Source organism: Chiloscyllium plagiosum, unplaced genomic scaffold, assembly GCF_037043375.1.
Source record: "Chiloscyllium plagiosum isolate Xiang-an unplaced genomic scaffold, Cpla_swu_hap1 HiC_scaffold_26, whole genome shotgun sequence".
In the NCBI taxonomy this organism is placed as follows: Eukaryota; Metazoa; Chordata; class Chondrichthyes; order Orectolobiformes; family Hemiscylliidae; genus Chiloscyllium; species Chiloscyllium plagiosum.
The window spans coordinates 38195139-38214725 of record NW_028270164.1 but is presented as its reverse complement, the minus strand read 5'-3'; the positions used below and the strand labels follow the sequence as shown (position 1 = coordinate 38214725).

Here is a 19587-nt window from a genome sequence, read left to right as displayed (position 1 = left end):
TAAGGGAATTAACAGCTTAAAAACAGCTGTGTGTACCACCTTCAAAGAACTTACAAGTGATGGGCTCAAGGGACAGATATACCACAACTCTTTAGTTGTTTCTCTGTATGTACACATGCTGATAATGTTATCATAAAACAATATATTTCATGGTTTGGACCTATCACTGTGGTGTTTTCTTGAAGTAATTAAATACTTAAAAGAAAGCAAAATTATACAAGTTACAGCCATATGTTCTTTGTGAAAATCATATTACAAATTTCATTGAAACAAAGCAATCTTTATCAATCAAAGAACAGATGGGGCCAAAGTGTTTGCGAATCATATCCATGAATAATTGCGTAGGTTTTGCAACACATTCATTTGGCATGGCTATTTGGATTTTTCTATTGTTCCTGCAATCCATTTTGACAATTCCCATAAGACATGAAATCAATGTCCTACTTCAACAGATGAAGATCAAGGTAATAGATTTTCCCCTTGAAACACAAGGCAGCATGGATGTTACAAACCAATTTGATATAATACGAATTTAGAAGAAACACATAATAATCTGACTCCTCAGAGATTGCTCATAATCAAAGCATTCCTTCTAAAGTTTTCTTCTAGAGCTTTAAGGTTTAACAGTAGTCGATTTTGGAAATTTAGAATTCATTTATCCTTTTTGTTTTTCTAATGTGTTTAAAATCCACTATTGCAGCTCAGCTTCATTAGGACTGATTCTGTGCTGCTCTGAACAGTTGAAAATGAGAACCAATCAGATGTCAAAGCTGCCTTTTATGCTGCACAGTTTCATCATTTAAAGTTGCAAGTGTTCAACTCCATCAATCATGGACTAAATTAGGAATTGTCAGAATTAGCCATTACAGGCATGGAATCAAACAGGAATTTACTGACTGAACAATGGTGATCTTAGAGAGGAAATATAAAATAGTTACGACAAATAATATTTCTGCACCTAAATTAGTTGTAACATGCAATTGCTACAGAATGATTTTAATTTGCACACACCATAGTTTGTTGAACTTAGATTCAATTAAACATGCACTTACACTTTCTCTTCACTGCATTACCTGATTTCCGCCAGAGTTTTTCACATCTTTCATATTGATGTCATTCTTTTTCCCCTTGCCCTTTTCCTTCTTGTTTTTCTTCTTTTTACAGCAGCATTTCTTGCAGATACAGAGGCAACAGGTGAGAAGAAGCAGGCCACTGACAATAGCTATGGCGATCAAAGCCCAAGGAGGCACTGGCAAATGGATTTGAAAAATTAGTAATCTGGCATCAATTATATGTTAGAATGTATAGCTTTCTGGTGGTATAGTTAAGGGAAACATCTTTAATTGGTGAACTAGGCCATAATGCTCACTGTGGTTAAACACTTCCAGCGGACCAAGTGGTCTACACTCAATATTTAGCCCAATTACATGCCAAAAGCTAAAAGCTTGAAGACTTCTTAAAACTGACCTCCTCACAACATCAAGGAGTGATGCTACAGAGACCAGGCATACTTGTCATGCAGAAGATGGCCATTGGCTGACATTAACAATGCCACTAGCGTAACTGAGAGCTGGCTGTGTCGGGGAGGAGCAAGAGCGGAATGAGTCAAAAATGTGGAAAGAGAGCGAGACTGGGTGTTTGGTTGTTGCCCAAGTTTTGATGGCATAGTTCAGGGACAATTCCTGCTCTAACTGCCTTTGCATCAGATTAGTAAATACTGTCCCTCCTGAAAGCAGCCTTTAGTGGTCCCTTTGAAAGCATCAGTTTGACTGCTGCGTGTCCTGTTCTTTGCTGCAAGGCATCAAACAATTTTGAGAAGCTCCTGGAAATTGGCACTTCACTGATGCCTATGGAATACTGTATGCATGTTGGATGGCAATAAGATCATATATCTGGTGTGAAAGGAATATACACATATTGTACTGGATCCCTCAGCACTCATCTGTGAGGATGGGGCCTGAATGATTATTCAAATCTAAATGGAATACTATTAACTTTAAGAAGCCAATGAAATCTACTAAAACACATGGCCTTTCTACATTCTAACACTGATTTAGGGACTTAATATTATTGTCATAATACTTTTAACAAACCAAAATCTAATTTTCCATATGAATTTTCTTCTTTTTTGCTAAAATACATCACTGGCCCTCTCTTTCCCCTCCTCCTCTTCTTCAAATTACCTTTATTCTGGAAAGCTTTTGAAGTGTCAGTGGATGTGGCTAAGTATTTGACCAAATGCAGGCTTTTAACCAGGAGGAGCTTGAAATAAAACTAAGAGCAAATGGATTCAAGTAAAAACAGGATCTGTGTGACAAAAAAAACACCATCTCATAATTTGACAGAGAACATACTCACATGGAATTTTCTGCAGTTCATTCATAAATTTCTCTTTCAGCTTCTCAAAGACATCATTTTTTCCTTCTCCAAGGCCTCCAGCCTCTGTTGAGTTATCTCCAGTGTCAGTTGGCATCATGGTAGTTGCGGCAATAGGTGCCACCACAGCCTGTGGATTGGTTGCCTGAGGCTTCATCTTGAAAAGAGCTGGTGGGAGAAAAAGAACATTTTTTTTCAGTATTCACGAAAATATACAATTCAGTCACGAGTTGTTATAACTAATAAATTCTTTCTGACTTCTTTATTACTCTTTGTGAATGATGCATTGACACTTTGTTAGACTCATTTATTATTCAAAACAAAAAGAAAAATTAATGCTGACTCAAAGTGGCAATTGAGTATTCTACTGGAATGAAGTCATATTGATCAATGAAGCAGAGAAGTTGTATACAGTGGAAAGCTGCTAATGTTGTTCTGCACACCATGAAGCAAATGCATCTGTCATTACTAATGCGATTTCAACTGTAAGTCTGAAAGCAAATATTGTTTTCAAATTAAGATAATAAACCGAAACAAGGTTCCTCACGTTCTTAAATGTTAGTTATAAATTATTAAATTGAGCCCTGCCAATATGCAATATTTTCTATAATAATTTCTTCATCTGTCCTTCCTTCCTTCCTCTCCCAGTTGATCTCTTTTCATCTTCTTCCAACAGGAAGGGTGACCGCACAACTTTCACTTTTCTTATTTATTCTGCTTCTTGAACTATCTTGTACTTTAGTGGAGATACAAATAGCTCCAAAGCAGAATGAACGTATGGATATCTAGTTTACCTATTGAATCAAATTTGGAGAGTTAGAATGTTAACAATCACCATGCCTTGAGCTCACAACTGTAGATAACTTGGAAAACTTAAAAATTGACTTCGAGTTAAAAATTCCTCAAAATTTCCAGGCCACAGGCGATAGCTATGGTGATCAAAGTCCAAGGTGTTTGAAAAACTAGCATCAGTTATAGTGTTAGGAAGGATATCTTCCTGATGATATGTTTAACGATCCATTCAATGAAAATATAGTATTTTGACTGTTTGGAACCTGAGTATTGTTGAAAAAATACACATTTTTTTCAATGTTTTTCACCTTACACTCAACAGACCAATCACAAAAACACCAATTTAAGGTGAAAGACCAACATTTATACCTTATGAGTGCTGATTGCTTGACATTGCCATGAAATACACCAGTTAGTGATGATAGAGAGTTAACTGCCAGGCTTTGTTTCATTTTTAACCAGGCAGGTTGACATTGATTTGTTGAGACAATTCTCTGAGAAATGAACTAATGAAGAGATGTGACGTATTTTGTGAAGGTGGAACAGGTGTGGTGTGTATATGTCCTTTCTGTATGCAAAGATCAGGACCCTATCTTTTTATATATACGTATACAGCACACGCAGGTGCACAACACTGAACCCAACTGGCAGTCATAGATTGGTTGTCAGCATAATTCTTTGCACAATCAGAATTATCAGTAAATGTCCAATTGCAAAATCACATTTAATTGTTAGACACTCTTAACAGTTTAGTAAGCACGTGCTAGTTGGGTATAGTCAGAACCTTGCTTGTTGCAAACAATGGGAGGGAATTGCTGTTTGATACAATCTGGCAATCTTTGGGATGTATGACCTACAAAAATGACATCACACTAGCACTGCAACATGTGAACCACATTATTCATCCATTTGATGGACAGAATGTCTTTTTCATTTGACAGTAGCGTTCTTTTAGTGGCAAACACCACTTGTGTTACTATTGCATTGTGCATGTTGCTCCAACTTTTGTGATCATTTACCTTTGGAAAATCTGAGGTAATTGGGTATTTTTTAATGACCAAACATGATGGATTTAAGTCTGCACATGAGCTTGTGTAATATGTAATAAGAAATAATCTATTCAGGGTACCAATTATCCCATTTGAATATCTATTTCAGCATCAAATTTAAAACAAAGGCTGGTGGTTTATTGTCAATCATCATTAACTGGTGCAATCTCCTAATAAATGAAACACTTTTCAAAAAAAAGTTCTAATAATAATCTGCAATAATGATAGAATGTAAAAAAAATCATGAATATAGTTATAGCAATGGCCAAAAGAAAGCAAAAGGTATCAGGACCTGTTAACTATCATCTCCCAGCATCTAAGTATTTCATTGTTTACTCTCAACAGATTTCATAACATTGAAATCAAATTACTTTATTGCATTTATTCCATCTAATTCATGGATGGACAATGATGTGAAACAAAATTCAATGAAATTGGTACTCAAGCATTTCTGTAACAACCCTGATCATAAAAGTGTTGAGATTTAATGCCGTTTATTTATTCTTCAATAACTTTTGACTGACAAATACATTGAAAATGAGATTATATTTCTGAGGAGAATTTGTTTTAATATTGCTTAACGTCTCACCCATTGTTTTATTTGTCATTTAAGAACAAAATGAACACAGCCTATTCCTGTTTATGATTTACAGAAGAATATATCTCACAATAGTAAATTATGACATACTGCAAATCACTGGCTTTTTAAAATATTGAATTAATTTCAGATAAAATATCATTCCATCTTCCTCATATGTTGTTTCAGGATTTTTTAAAAACAGGTATGATAGTATTATTAGCAAAACCAGGTACTAGCTTAATTACATCGTGCAGTTTCTGATTGTACCTTCATCGTGCCAAACACTGAGAAAGCATTTTGGCATCTCTTTAGTGCAGGTAGTCTTACTGTCTTTTTTAAGATCTGGCTTTAAGTATGTCGAGATGATTATATGAACTACAGTTTTATAGGGATTCTACTGGTAACTGAGTTATAATTTCTTTATTGGACAGTTAGGGGGATCATCCCAGTATTTGGATGTATATTACTAATCCTTCACAATCAAGGTGTTAAATATTTGGTACTCAGTATGTCACAGCATTGTTTAAGCATCATTAACGTGTGCTGCATCAATTCAACAATAAGACTATTACCTTCTCAAGGACAATTCAGAATGGGCAATAAATGCTAACCTTGCTGGAGATGCCCATTACCAAGATTCAGCTTTTAAAAGAAACCTTCTGCATGAGGTGGAAAAATATTCTTTTCATACATTGTAAACAGAATATATAATGAGGACTTATAATGAGGACTTATAAAGTTAAATTGAATCAAATTTACTATATTTGTGAAAAGAAGAGCATGTTATGCTCCAGAGGTCTCAGCCAGTCACAGGCGGCAATGGCAACTTTTAAGTCCTCAAAATTGGCAACTAACTCACAGATTTATTTTAATTGGAGGTTCAGGTTTGGCTGATGTGGTACAGGTAGTTGTTTTTGTTGGCCAGAAAGTTGTGGAGAATTCTTATGACTGAAAATAGTTTACTTAAATAGCAATACCATTCTAAGACAGCATCAATATTTGGTCCTAGATTATGAAATTTATATTCAAACAGAAATGTGGAAGCTGCCATTTGTACCAATAGTTAGGGATACCAAACAGTCCCTGGAGTCACCAGGAATTACTGTTTAATCTCCTAGTTAACTACTCTGAGCACACCTAGTGCAGAATCAGAAGGCCATTAAAAACTGCTTTAAACACTTTTGTTTATCGATTAGTAAATTATTAGAGTTGGGCATTGGTTTTGGTTAGGTGTTGGGGGTTGTGTGATGAAATGATCAAGAATATATCCACCGTATTCGACAAACCCACGTATTACTGGACAAAATGAGTAACCCCTAAAGTTTTGCATACTTTTTTTCAGATATTCTATTATTAATAGTTAAAGATGTCTGTCACATTACTTTCATTGAAGGCCTCATGCAATAGTAAAATCTCTCAAAACAATGTGTCAGCTTTCCACATACAGAACATTTTTATTCTAGCTACTGGTTTCAGACAATTCGTTCCATTCTGTCTGGAACCTTGATTGTCCTGTTTTAACTGAGAGTTGTCACCGTGTAAAACAGTCTCCTGAAAGCTAGAACCCTTGTAACTCTACAGTGCTCATCACATCCTCAGGGTATCCCTAAGCATTTTACAGCCAAGTAAGTGATTTCCATGGGACAGTTGGATGGCATTGATCATTGGGTACCTGATGGAACTGTTTCTAACTCCAAGGGTTAAAAGCATTCCAGAATCTAGGGAAATATTTCCAAAATAAAAGGTCCTCCACTTAAATGACAGATGAAGAGGAATTTCTTCTCTCATAGTATTTTGCATTCTCTCTCTCAGCTAACAGCTGGTTCATTGAAAACATTCAAGGTGGAGTTAGACAGGCTTTTGATCTAGAAAGAAGTCAAGGGTTATTCGAGACAGGCAAGAAAATGGAGATAAGATGAGATCAGACCATATTGATGGTTATATTGACAGGAGGAGTGGGCTTTAGTGGTCAAGTGGAATATTCCTACTTATATTTCTTAAGATATTCAACCACTTAGTTTAACTGTCTTAAAAATATAGCTTTAAGTATATCTAAACAATTATATGAACTCAATTTTGTAGAGATCCTACTGGTAATGGAGGTATAATTTCTCCATTGGTCTGTTAAAGGGGATCATCCTAGTATTTGGATGTATATTACCAATCCTTCACAATCAAGGTGTTAAATAACTGGTGCTTAATACGTAACAGCATTGTTGGAGCATCATCAACATGTGCTGCATCAGTTCAACAATAGCTCACTAATGGAATCTGGAGTGATTGAACAGTCACCAAGGCCTGGGATTCATCGAAGAACAGAAGCAAGCTACTCATCCTGGATTCTATCCAGTTATCCAATTAGTTCACAGCTGATACATGTAAACATGTGAATTAGCAACAAAGGAAGGCTATTTGATGCCTTGAGGCTCCTCTGCCATTCTGTAAGTTCAGAGTTGGGCTGATTAGTCTACATTCCTATCTATCTCCAATAACTTTTCAACCTCTGTTTTCAACAATTATTCCTGGCCTATAAATATTCAAGGACTGTACTTCTGTTGCCTTTGAAAGGAATATTTCACAGGATTCATGACCCTCTGAGAGAAAAAAAATGCATCTTCTCTCTCTTGGACGACCTCTTATTTTTAAAACAGTGGCCCCTAGCTCTAGACTCCCCCTGAAATGGAACATTCTTTCCACATCTATACTGTGAGGACAGTGATTTGTCGGCCAGGAATATTAATTGCATTTTCCTTTCTTCACAGATGCTGTCAAACTTGACTATTTCTATCATTTTGTTTTTACTTCAGATTGCCAACATTTGCAGTATTTTGATTGTCCGCTGAAGAAGTAGGTTATTTTTCCTAATGAATTGACTTGCAACAAATTGATTACCATAGTCACTCACTGAGACTTCAGAAACGTAAATGTGCTTGACTAACATAAAATGAATGAAAGCTCCAAAGTCAGCATTTGAAATATATAACTATATCTACAGAATGTCTGGCTTTGCTGAAAGAAATGTTTCTCCTTTTTATTGGCTTAACAACTAGAGATAGTGATTGATATATATATATATATATATATATATCTAGAAAATGTAGATTCAAATAGAGAGTGGAATAACAGAGTACAGTATGGATTTATATTTATCTATTTTGAAGTATTCAAAGATTTCCTAAGTGATTTTAGTAAGGCGTTTGATAAGGTTCCCCATGGTAGGCTACTGCAGAAAATACGGAGATATGGCATTGAGGGTGAGTTGGAGGTTTGGATTAGGAATTGGCTGGATGGAAGAAGACAGAGGGTAGTAGTTGATGGCAAAGTTTCTTCATGGAGTGCCGTCACTAGCGGTGTTCCGCAAGGATCTGTTTTGGGACCATTGCTGTTTGTCATTTTTATAAATGACCTGGAAGAGGGGTTAGAAGGTTGGGTGAGCAAGTTTGCGGATGATACGAAAGTCGGAGGAGTTGTTGACAGTGAGGAAGCATGTGGCAGGTTACAGCAGGATATAGAGAAGCTGCAGAGCTGGGCAGAAAGGTGGCAGATGGAATTCAATGTAGCTAAGTGCGAGGTGATTCACTTTGGGAAGAATAACAAAAAGATGGGGTACTGGGCTAATGGTCGGATACTTGGTAGTGTGGATGAGCAGAGGGATCTTGGTGTCCATGTACACAGATCTCTGAAAGTTGCCACCCAGGTAAATAGTGCGGTGAGGAAGGCATATGGCGTACTGGCTTTTATTGGTAGAGGAATTGAGTTCCGGAGTCCTGAGGTCATGATGCAGTTGTATAAGACTCTGGTACGGCCGCATCTGGAATATTGTGTGCAGTTTTGGTCGCCATACTATAGGAAGGATGTGGAGGCACTGGAACGGGTGCAGAGGAGGTTTACCAGGATGTTGCCTGGTATGGAAGGAAAATCGTATGAGGAAAGACTGAGGCACTTGGGGCTGTTTTCACTAGAGAAAAGAAGGTTTAGGGGTGACTTGATTGAGGTGTACAAGATGATTAGGGGGTTAGATAGGGTCGACAGTATGAACCTTTTCCCGCGTATTGAGTCGGGTATTACAAGGGGGCATAGCTTTAAATTAAGGGGGGGTAGATATAGGACAGATGTTAGGGGTAGGTTCTTCACTCAGCGAGTCGTTAGTTCATGGAATGCCCTGCCAGTAACAGTGGTGGACTCTCCCTCTTTATGGGCATTTAAGAGGGCATTGGATAGGTATATGGAGGATAGTGGGTTAGTGTAGTTTAGGTGGGCTTGGATCGGCGCAACATCGAGGGCCCAAGGGCCTGTACTGCGCTGTATTCTTCTATGTTCTATGTTCTATGTTCTATGTTCTATTAACTGTTTTCTTTCACAGTATGTATCTCCATTTTATATATCTGTTGGTTTGTAATGTTTTACTTGTAACTTCTTATTTTGTGGGGATTCACAATGAAGGATTTTACCGAAAATAAAACTGACAATGAAAAGACTATAATCCATAATGAAACTGAAACTGAATCAAAAATTGCATGATGAAGTCTCCACATTGTCAAACACAGAATTATGAGATTCACTCACAGCTCACTGTGGGAATTAATATAATTTCACAAGAGGATTCTGAATATTGTAGTAACTGAAGAGGTTTACCACTCCTGTGAACAGAAATTAATAAGTAAATCTACTGTGTGGGTGAAATGAATCAGGAAAATGCCAGATTTGTTCTCTGATCTGACTGAAGTAACCTGTTGCAATCAGTGTAATGATTGGCCTCAGCATTTCTGGTCAAGAACAGGGGAAAGGTCAGTTAGAGTTCATGTTCCAGTTTGCTATCCATTGAAGATCTCCTGGAACATAATAGAAATAAAAGAAGAGTGAAAACAGTGTGTCTGTGTTAAATGCTATTGTCTGGAAATGCATGCACTTGGCACATAAGTGAAACATGATTCTCAGATGAGGTACATGCAGCCAAAATGAAACTATAATCCATATAAACTATATAAACTATAGGAAAGGGAGAAAACCAGTAGAAAAGAAGGAATAAGAACCTCATTCTGAACCTTAGACTCGGTGATGCACAAAACCTGAGCCTCCCTTTGTTTCACTCCATCTTCCTGATGGTCAACACTGGACCTAGGATTGGTCCTATCTACATCAACACGACTGAAATGAGTAATCATTAATTTGGTGAATGGCAGAGTGACAAGTGCTTGCCATACTATTCTGAGGTGCAGTTGAGTGAACATACAATGAAGCCATTCACTGCTGATAATTTTACACAGAGACACTAAGTGTAATACGATTGCTTATGAAGAATCTAAGCAAAATATTTCAGTTTGCAACAATATTGAGAACAAAAAGAAAAGGAATAATGGACTGAAAATTCAAATAGGTCCTTTCGTGGATGGAGAGATTGTAATCCTTGATAATCCAAGGGTTGGTGGAGGTGATACAGGGAACAAACTTCGCACTGCCTGAACATTTTAATGATTTTAATGATTTTGTCACACAGCTCAACATGCTTTATTGACTGACTGGCTGGCTGCTTGCTCAGCACGAACTCAGATACAGTTTGAATCAGTTGCATCTTGTCTGATCACCTAAAAGGGAGGTGTATTTTACAACACAACATCCAGTGAAAAGTATTAGTCAAAGGGAATAGTAACATTATTAGTGGAACAAAGAGTCAAAGGGAGGGATGCCAGGTGCTCCTAGGTACTGCTAGAGCAAGATCAACATGCCTTCAGATCTCCAATTGCATAATAAAAACATGCAGCAAGCAAGATGTTATTTTCCAGTACTTCGGAGTGAGACACCTCTCCTTTGTGACCTTTGGGAAGTGTTCATCAATGCCCGGCTTTGATTGCGATTGGGTGAATGTAGTCCAGGGCATGGAGGATGATCAAGAGGCTCCAAGCTGACATTGTAATGGGCATGGAGCAAGGAGGCTGGCCAGTGGTTGTATGCTAAATGTGAGTGGTGAAGCAAAAGACTCCCGGCCATGAGGGGAAGCCAAGTGCAGTGAAGCCCAGAATGGGCCTGAGTTGAAGCCCAGTGTGGATCCTGTCTGCTTTTATCTTTTTCTCCCTTTCTCTACTTTAGACAGACTGTCATGCTGAACTTTTAACTTCATTTTTTATTTATCTAATTTATACCTAAGACTTTGTATCTAGGCACCTTTGTACCTCAGATGGTATTGCAACTGGTGATTTGTACACTTTTCACTGCTTTCATGTACCCCTGTACTTGAGTACATGTGAGGGTCTAGAATCAGACCATATAGATTCAGGATAAAACGGCACTAAATAAAGACTGAGATGAGGAGGAATTTCTTCTTTCGGAGTTTGAGTTTTTTGGAACTCCTTGCTATGGAGAGCTTCGGGGGCAGTGTCCCTGTGTCTAGTTAAGGCTGAGATAGCTTGATTCCCTGACTGATCAAGCATTATTGGTTGCAGCGAAAACAAAGGAAGGTGGATCTAAGGACTGTCAGATCTGCCATGATCCATTTGGAGAGTCTAAATGGCTTACTATCATTCCTATTTCCTATGGTTTTATAGTCTTATTATCCTCTGATACACACATGGGATGCCCACGATACCACATCGGCGTCCATGTGGGCCGTGGCAGTAGAATAGCTGGCATTTTCACCTCTCCAGGCTTCTGTTGTCTTTGGTGATATGATGCGTTGCAATTTTGTAGCTTTAGTTTCAAGCTGGGTCTCAATTACAGGATCGAAAGAATAGGAGTTTATTAGCTTTACTCTCATACTGCAGATTATAACTCTGTGGTATACTATGAAATTTGAACATGGAAAATTTATGGAAGTAATCTTGAGAAGGAGTTTGAACAGTGGTTGCTATTATTTTGGAAGTTTATAGTGCTGACAAATCAAAACAATAAATTAAACAAATTATCCCATATAGATAAATTAAAGAGAGTTCTGACTGAGTAGCTATTGTACCCTAGCGATGGCAAAAAATGTTCATTTTTAATTGCTGTAAGCTTTATTAGATAGAAGATGGATATTTAATAATCTTAGGCACAAGAACAATATTGCAGACTGGACATTGTTGTTCAATGATCCTAAACTAATTAATCCCAACCTCATTAAAAGGCATTTAATTCAATCAGTTCTCTTTTCTGCCAGCAGCTGCATCTTGACTTTCAACTTTTCTACAAAATTTTACTTTTTTTTTAAATATGAGAATTCAGTATGGCACAGATACATATAGTTGGATCAGAAAAAAAGGTATAGTGCATGAAAATTATATGAAGTTTTCTTCATTTCAGGAAGATCAACAATGAAACATCAGGTCATATTATACAATCTAAACAATTCCTATTGTTTTCAGTAAGTAAATTCCTACTCAACAGTATCAATTATTCTAATATGAAAGAAAAATGTGCAGTTATATACTATCTATTGGAACCTCAGGATGTCCTAATGTGTTTCCAAGCCAATGAGATGCATGGAATGTAGCTATTGGGCTGGGTTTGTACAGCTGGCAGAAGTCACTGTATTGCAGTCAAAAGCAGAAAGTGACCTCACTTTGGTTTGGTCAGTGAGATGGCTGGCAAGGGTGGAGTCATTAGTTACAGGTGGTACATTGTTACAGGGAGGCACACAGGCAAATTGCTGTTGATGGGCAGATGCCTCTGTGGGACATGGAGTGTTCAAAATAAATGTCACATCGCCCTCCCTGAGCCTGCTCATTTCATTAGGCCCAGCTAACACAAAGGATATTCCCAGAGGCAGAAAGTGATCCCCAATTGATCACTTGCATGGCTTAATTGCGTTACCAGAGAATGGCTCATCTGACAACTCTCCTATTGTGAGCAAAATAGCATGGCAGCATGATGATGTTGGGCTCTCTAACCCACCCAAAAGTCTTCCTGTGCCATTTTGTTTGCCTTAGCCCTGTCTTAGATAGCTTCTACATGTCTGTTCACTGTTTTCAGACAGAGATACGAGCATAGTTAGGTCCCTGTGCATAGTTAGGTCCCTCAAAGAGCAATGAGATAAACAATCAAGTGTTTTTAATGGTGTTGCTTGAGTGACAAATGTTGACTAGGACATCAGGAGAATTCCCTGGTCTTTTCCAGAGAGTATCAGGGAAGAGTACTTTTACATCTACTTGAGAAGGCAGACAGGACCCACGTAAAAATGGCCTCACCGAAAAAGCGAGTATCTCTCATGATGAGCTCTGTTTCAGTATTGCATTAAAATGTCAGCTTAGACGTGTTCAGGTCTCTCAAGTGGGACTTGAATTCACAAACTTGAAATTAGGAAAGACTGGAAAAACCATAGGTGCTGTGTGCACATGACTGATATGTCTATTTAGTTCAGATATCACACTGGGAGGATTAAAATGATTCCTAAGAACACTCTTGTATTAAAATCACTATTTCTTTTATTTGCTGCTCTGGTGGGTTGTTCGCTATAACTGTCAATAACTGCTGTCTTTTCAGACAATACCTTTAGCTTCCAATATTGTCAATGTAGCTTAATTGCCTGAAGTGCATGTTCTTCCATTTGCGATTTTATGTTTCTGTTCTTCTGCCTTTCTGAAACTAAAATCATTAGTTGCCATTTGTAATTATGCATTTCTGTTCTTGTCCTCTTCATTTTCAGTTTTTTTTCTCTTTATTTCCTTTACATCTCACAACACTAGATGCTGGATAATCTCTGGCAGGGGCTGCCTTGGAAATAAATACATGAAATAGGAGCAGTGTAGGCCGTTTGTCTCCTCGAGCCTGGTCCACCACTTAATAATGGGAATAAATCCTCCCACATTTTGGCTGTTTCATTTACATAGAATTTCATGGAAGATTCCCTCCATGAGGCCTCATGAGTTTACTCATATAATTGTCCCAAACACACCTCATTAATGACCTATTATATCTATGTGGCACCCCTCTTGTCTGATGCAAGATGGATTCCCCCATTTGCTGTCACTGGAAGTACCAGGATTCCTGGGATCCCTGAAACCAACTCATCTTTAAAAAGGCTGTTGTGCACCCAGTCAGGCATTGGCAGTCTCAAATGCCCTTCAGGTTTGTGATAATTGTCCTGAATGTAACAGATAAGAGGAAATCGGCACCCCATTTTTTAAACAGGGTGTCCTGATGGGCTGGAGTTGTGCAGAGGAGGACCATCGCTTTTCCCCAAAACTATCAGAGGAGGCCACAACGCCAGACCCCGCCATCTTGTTCAGAGGTTGCCACTTGGTTCAGCGCAGAGTCAACTGTTTGGAGGAATGTGCAGATCTGCTGAAAGAAAGTCATTAGTGTTCTTCACTCCACCAGAGTAAGGGTTAACATATTCTGTCTGCTACTGTACACTCCTTATCTCTGCTACTGCTCCACCTCCCAACAAAACTTATTTATATCAATCTCACTGTTGCTTACAACATCTTGCCTCAAAACACTCTCACCCATCCAACTAAACTACTAACTGTGCATGGTTTCTGCATCTCTTATCCATTCAGAACAATTCACTACCATTCCCCCCACCTACACAAGTAACAATAGCTTTCATCTCACTCCATCCTTCCTTTTCTCCCATAACAAGAGAAGGTAGTCCACAATAGATCAGAAAGAGCCACGATAGGTGATGAGGCGCATGACATTGAGTCCCTCACCTGCTAGGAGACAGGATCCTGATCCTGACCATTCCAAGCAGCTGACTGTGCCTGAGCCCTTGGAATGATTGTAGATGCTAGCTTTGACTACTGTGCTTGGACCCCATGCCTGAGAGCTGTCTCCCTTGACCTGACTGTGGTCTATTTCCTTTCGTCTTTGAGATGTGGATGTCTGTTTGTAGCAGTGCAATGTATTTGCTGCCTATGTGGTTTACACATGGTGTATCTGTGATAGCTTTCTGTTGTAGAACTAAATGCCGGTGGATAACACGTGACCAATATAGCAAGTTACCTGGCTCAGAGTCTGCATTAAACTGCAAACAAGACAGAAACATTGAGAGTCTTTAAATTGAGGCTGAGGAGGCAAAGCACTGAAATACAAGACAAGACAAGATGAGGCAGGGATGCTGTGAGCATCCAGGTAGATCAAAAGACGTGTTCACATTGACAGAGTGAAAAAGCTTCCCTGAGGTGACGCTCTCTGTTCCAGTCTGAGCTGGGAGTTGGTTTCTGAGTGCAAAGTGTCCTTTCAGCAGCCTTGTACTGCAAGGTGCTGGTACACATCAATGTGCAGAAGCATCCTACCGTATGTGCACTGGAGATGTATCATGAGGGTACGGTGAGGCTGGCACATGCCAGGTGCCAATGCCCATGGAGGTGATGTATGCAGCCATAGACCAAGGAATGGGCCCTGGGATAGTGCTAACTGGTACACAAGATGGAGCTCAAGAAGTGAGCGAGAGTTGACAGATACCAGCTCAGACTTTTATGCTAGAAATTCCCAATGTATCGGTGGGTGGGAGAATGGGTACCTGCATTTTAATGAGGCAAGATAATATAGCTGTGAGGGTGATAATGACTTCTAAATAGGCCTTTCACTGTTCACCTGCGAGAATTTCGCCGATTTCTGGCACTTGACCAGAAAACACGACTTGTCAGTCCCCAACATTGGGAAAGGCCTTGTTTTACTTCTTACTGTTCTCCCAAATTTCTGGCCATAGCCGCTATTGTTCAGGATCTGCGAAGATTCTGTCCAGAAGCTTTGCTTTCAGTGCCTTTTGAGGAAAAACTCAGGACCCCTGGAGAGAAAAAAGAATCTCCTCATCTCAGTTTTAAATGAGGAACACCTAGTTCTAGTTCTCTCACAGAAGAAGCTTCCCTTCCACGTGCACACTGTCCAGGACCGTCAGGATAGTCTCCGATTGTTCTAAGCACCAGTGGACATACAAGCCCAACCTGTCCAAACTTTCCTCATAAGATAGCATGCCTGTTTGAGGTATTAGTTTCTGATTTACATTCTTCTTTAAACAAAGATACCAGTACTGAACACAGTAATCCAGATGTAATCTCTCCAATGGCTTATATAAGTGAAGAATAACCTCCTCACTTTTGTATTCAATTCCCTTTACAATAATTGTTTACATTCTATTAACAGTTCTAATTACTTGCTGTATCTGTACAGCCTTTTGCAATTAATGTAGGTGAGCACCCAGATTGTTCTGCATCCTATATTATTCTCCCACTGTTTAGATTACATGTTTCTTGATCTTCCTGCCAAAATGGACAATTTCATGTTTCCCACATTATATACCATTTGCAAAATCTCATTTAACCTATCCATGTTCCTTTGCAGCCTTATGCCCTTTCTATGTCACGTGATTCTACCGGTCTTTGCTTCATCAACAAAATTTGCAACCTTTGCACCATTCATCAAGTCATTTATATAAATTGTAAAAGTTGGAGCCTCAGTACTGATCCCTGTGGCATACTAGATACTGAATAGAATAGAAAAGAATAGAATCCTTACAGTGTGGAAACAGGTCATTTGGCCAGGCAAATCCACACTGACCCTCCAGAGGAGTAACCCTCCCAGACCCATTCCCTTACCCTTTGTCTATACATTTACCTATGACCTACACATCCCTGAACATTAGGCAATCTAGCACCTGCACACCTTTTGGATTGTGGGGGTAAACCGGAGCATACGGGGGAAATCCACACAGACATGGGGAGAAGGTGCAAATACCACATAGACAGTTGCCCAAAGCTGGAATCAAACCCGGGCACCTGGTGCTGTAAGGCAGCAGTGCTAACTACTTCTCTTAATCAACATTACAGATGATCACTTCGAGTAAATAAATAAGATGAGACGGCATTTTCCATCAAAATCATCTATGACCACAAAAATAGACAATAGCAACCTAACCAGTAAAAGCACTTCCCCTTCAATTTTCTTCCTCAGGCTCTTAGGAAATTTGGCATATCCATAAGGACCCTCACCAACTTTTACAGATGCTCCATAGCAAGCATACTGTCTGGGTGCATAACGACCAGGTACGGCAACTGCTCTGCCCAGGATCATAGCAAACTACAGAAGGTGGTGTGAACAGCCCAGACCATTGTGGAAGCCAACCTCCCATGCATGTTGTTGCCACGGAAAGTCTGCCAACATAATCAAAGACCCCTCCCACCCCAGTAATCTTCTCCTACAGTTTCTTTCATCGGACAGAAGGTAGAAATGCCTAAACACACTTACCAACAGGTTCAGGAACAGCTTCTTCCTTGCCATTGTTAGACCGATGAATGTACTCTCTAACTTCAAATAATGTTGATTTTGTTATTGTTGATCTTGCTCCATGTACCTCTTGGGCAGTGCAACCTGTATCCCTCAGTCTATCTAAGCACCCTATGATCTGTATGTCCTTGCTTACTACGACCTGCCTGTACTGCTCACAAACAAAGCTTTTCACATGACTACAATAAATCAAATCAAATCTGTACCGTGCAAGTGATTGTCTCATACCCGCTTGCTACTGCTTGGAACAAGCAGTAAAATGCAACGTCAGTGGACACAGGTCATAAATCTACATCCTCATGCCGTCTTTATGTGCACACCACAATATAAAGTATATTTTTAGGCAGAAAACTAAATGGCCATGACTGAAGCCAATTGGCACAGTAGGAGCCTTGCTCTATTATTCAGCCGCCCTTTTTAAAATGAAATGACTATCTGCGAAGATGTGTAGCTCGGGTGCTCGTTGTTGTGGTTCTGTTCGCCGAGCTGGAAGTTTTTGTTGCAAACGTTTCGTCCCCTGGCTAGGCAACATCATCAGTGCTTGGGACCCTCCTGCGAAGCGCTTCTTTGATATTTCCTCCGGTGTTTATAGTGGTCTGTCCCTGCCACTTCCGGTTGTCAGTTTCAGCTGTCCGCTGTAGTGGTTGGTATATTGGGTCCAGGTCGATGTGTTTGTTGATGGAGTTTGTGGATGAATGCCATGCCTCTAGGAATTCCCTGGCTGTTCTCTGTCTGGCTTGCCCTATGATAGTAGTGTTGAATTCGACTGGGACAACACTATTATCATAGGGCAAGCCAGACAGAGAACAGCCAGGGAATTCCTAGAGGCATGGCATTCATCCACAAACTCCATCAACAAACACATTGACCTGGACCCAATATACCAACCACTACAGCGGACAGCTGAAACTGACAACCGGAAGCGGCAGGGACAGACCACTATAAACACCGGAGGAAACATCAAAGAAGCGCTTTGCAGGAGGCTCCCAAGCACTGATGATGTCGCCTAGCCAGGGGACGAAACGTTTGCAACAAAAACTTCCAGCTCGGCGAACAGAACCACAGCAGAAATGACTATCTGATGACTGTGAAATGTATAGTGAAACCAGAGAAGAGTAAGAGAACTGCCCTCCAATGCTTAAACACATCAAAAACAGTTGATAGCATGTTCCAGACACCAGTTTAACATCCATGACTCAAGTTAGTTCTATCTCATTTGATGAATTTTGTGTTCAGATATTTCAGTATCAGTGACTCAAAGTACATAGTAAATAACCAATCCTATATTTGTCAAGCATTCTTCAATAGCCTGGTTACATTTCGATTATTTTTCAAAATCTTCTCTATCAGTTTTCTCTTGTTTGAATTTCTGGTTTTGTGAATAGTCCAAAATGATTCAGAGACATAGATGTATATAAAATACGAGGCCCTTGGGAGCAATTGAGCAATTTGAAGCACTCAGGGAAAGAAGGAAGCATGATAATAAACGAAAAAGAAAAGATTGACATCCTATCAGCAGGGTTATGCCCATGAGGCTACTTAATTCTCATTCTTGCAGCTTCAGAGTTGATTGTTCCACTTTGATGCGTATAGGTACAGTACAAACAGCAAGCCATTGTAATCTTGGATTTTTGTCCTTTTGGCTTAAAATTGGACAATTCTGAAGTTGAGGATCAGTCAGCAGCAATTCCATTTGGAAGGTTTTCTCCATGTAGAAACATGAAAGGTAGAAACAGGAGTAAACATTCTCGCCTCTCGAACCTGCCCCACAGCTTACTAAGATTATGGCTGATCTGATGGCATCTGCTCCACTTTCATGCCTATTCCCTATAATCCTGGAGCTCAGGGTTCAAAGTCCTGCAGATAAAACATGTGTTTCTTAACTTTTCTATGACTTAGTCTGCACAGCTGTCTGGAATAGACTACGTCGAATATTAGAGGTAAAAACAATGACTGCAGATGCTGGAAACCAGATTCTGGATCAGTGGTGCTGGAAGAGCACAGCAATTCAGGCAGCATCCGAGGACAGGCAAAATCGACGTTTCGGGCAAAAGCCCTTCATCAGGAAAAAAAAAATACGTCGAATATTCACCATCTAATTCTAGATATTCTCCCATCTTGGGGATACATCCTGCTAATTAGATTAGATTAGATTAGATTAGATTACTTACAGTGTGGAAACAGGCCCTTCGGCCCAACAAGTCCACACCGACCTGCCGAAGCGCAACCCACCCATACCCCTACACTTACCCCTTCACCTAACACTATGGGCAATTTAGCATGGCCAATTCACCTAACCTGCACATCTTTGGATTGTGGGAGGAAACCGGAGCACCCGGAGGAAACCCACGCAGACACGGGGAGAATGTGCAAACTCCACACAGTCACCTGAGGCGGGAATTGAACCCGGGTCTCTGGCGCTGTGAGGCAGCAGTGCTAACCACTGTGCCACCGTGCTGCCCTGTTTTAGATGTTTTAATAAGAACTTCTGTCATTTCTCAACATTCTAATGAGGATAGGCCAAAATACCCGTTCTTTTCTCATCTCTTAACTGTCCTAAGCTCTTTTGTAATAAAGACCATCATTCCA

General features: G+C 39.6%; 1 protein-coding gene across 5 annotated transcripts in view; it reads right to left on the bottom strand.

Moving 5' to 3' along the window:
- The window catches only part of LOC122563239 (synaptotagmin-B), a 644946-nt gene that overhangs the window by 140627 nt on the left and 484732 nt on the right, over positions 1-19587 (bottom strand). For all 5 annotated transcript variants that reach the window (XM_043716847.2, XM_043716850.2, XM_087973631.1 and 2 more), the window contains 2 exons: positions 2359-2544; positions 1074-1249 (listed from right to left, as the gene is read on the bottom strand). In XM_043716847.2, coding sequence (XP_043572782.1) covers positions 1074-1249; positions 2359-2544 — 362 coding nt within the window. The remainder of the gene's footprint in view (positions 1-1073; positions 1250-2358; positions 2545-19587) is intronic.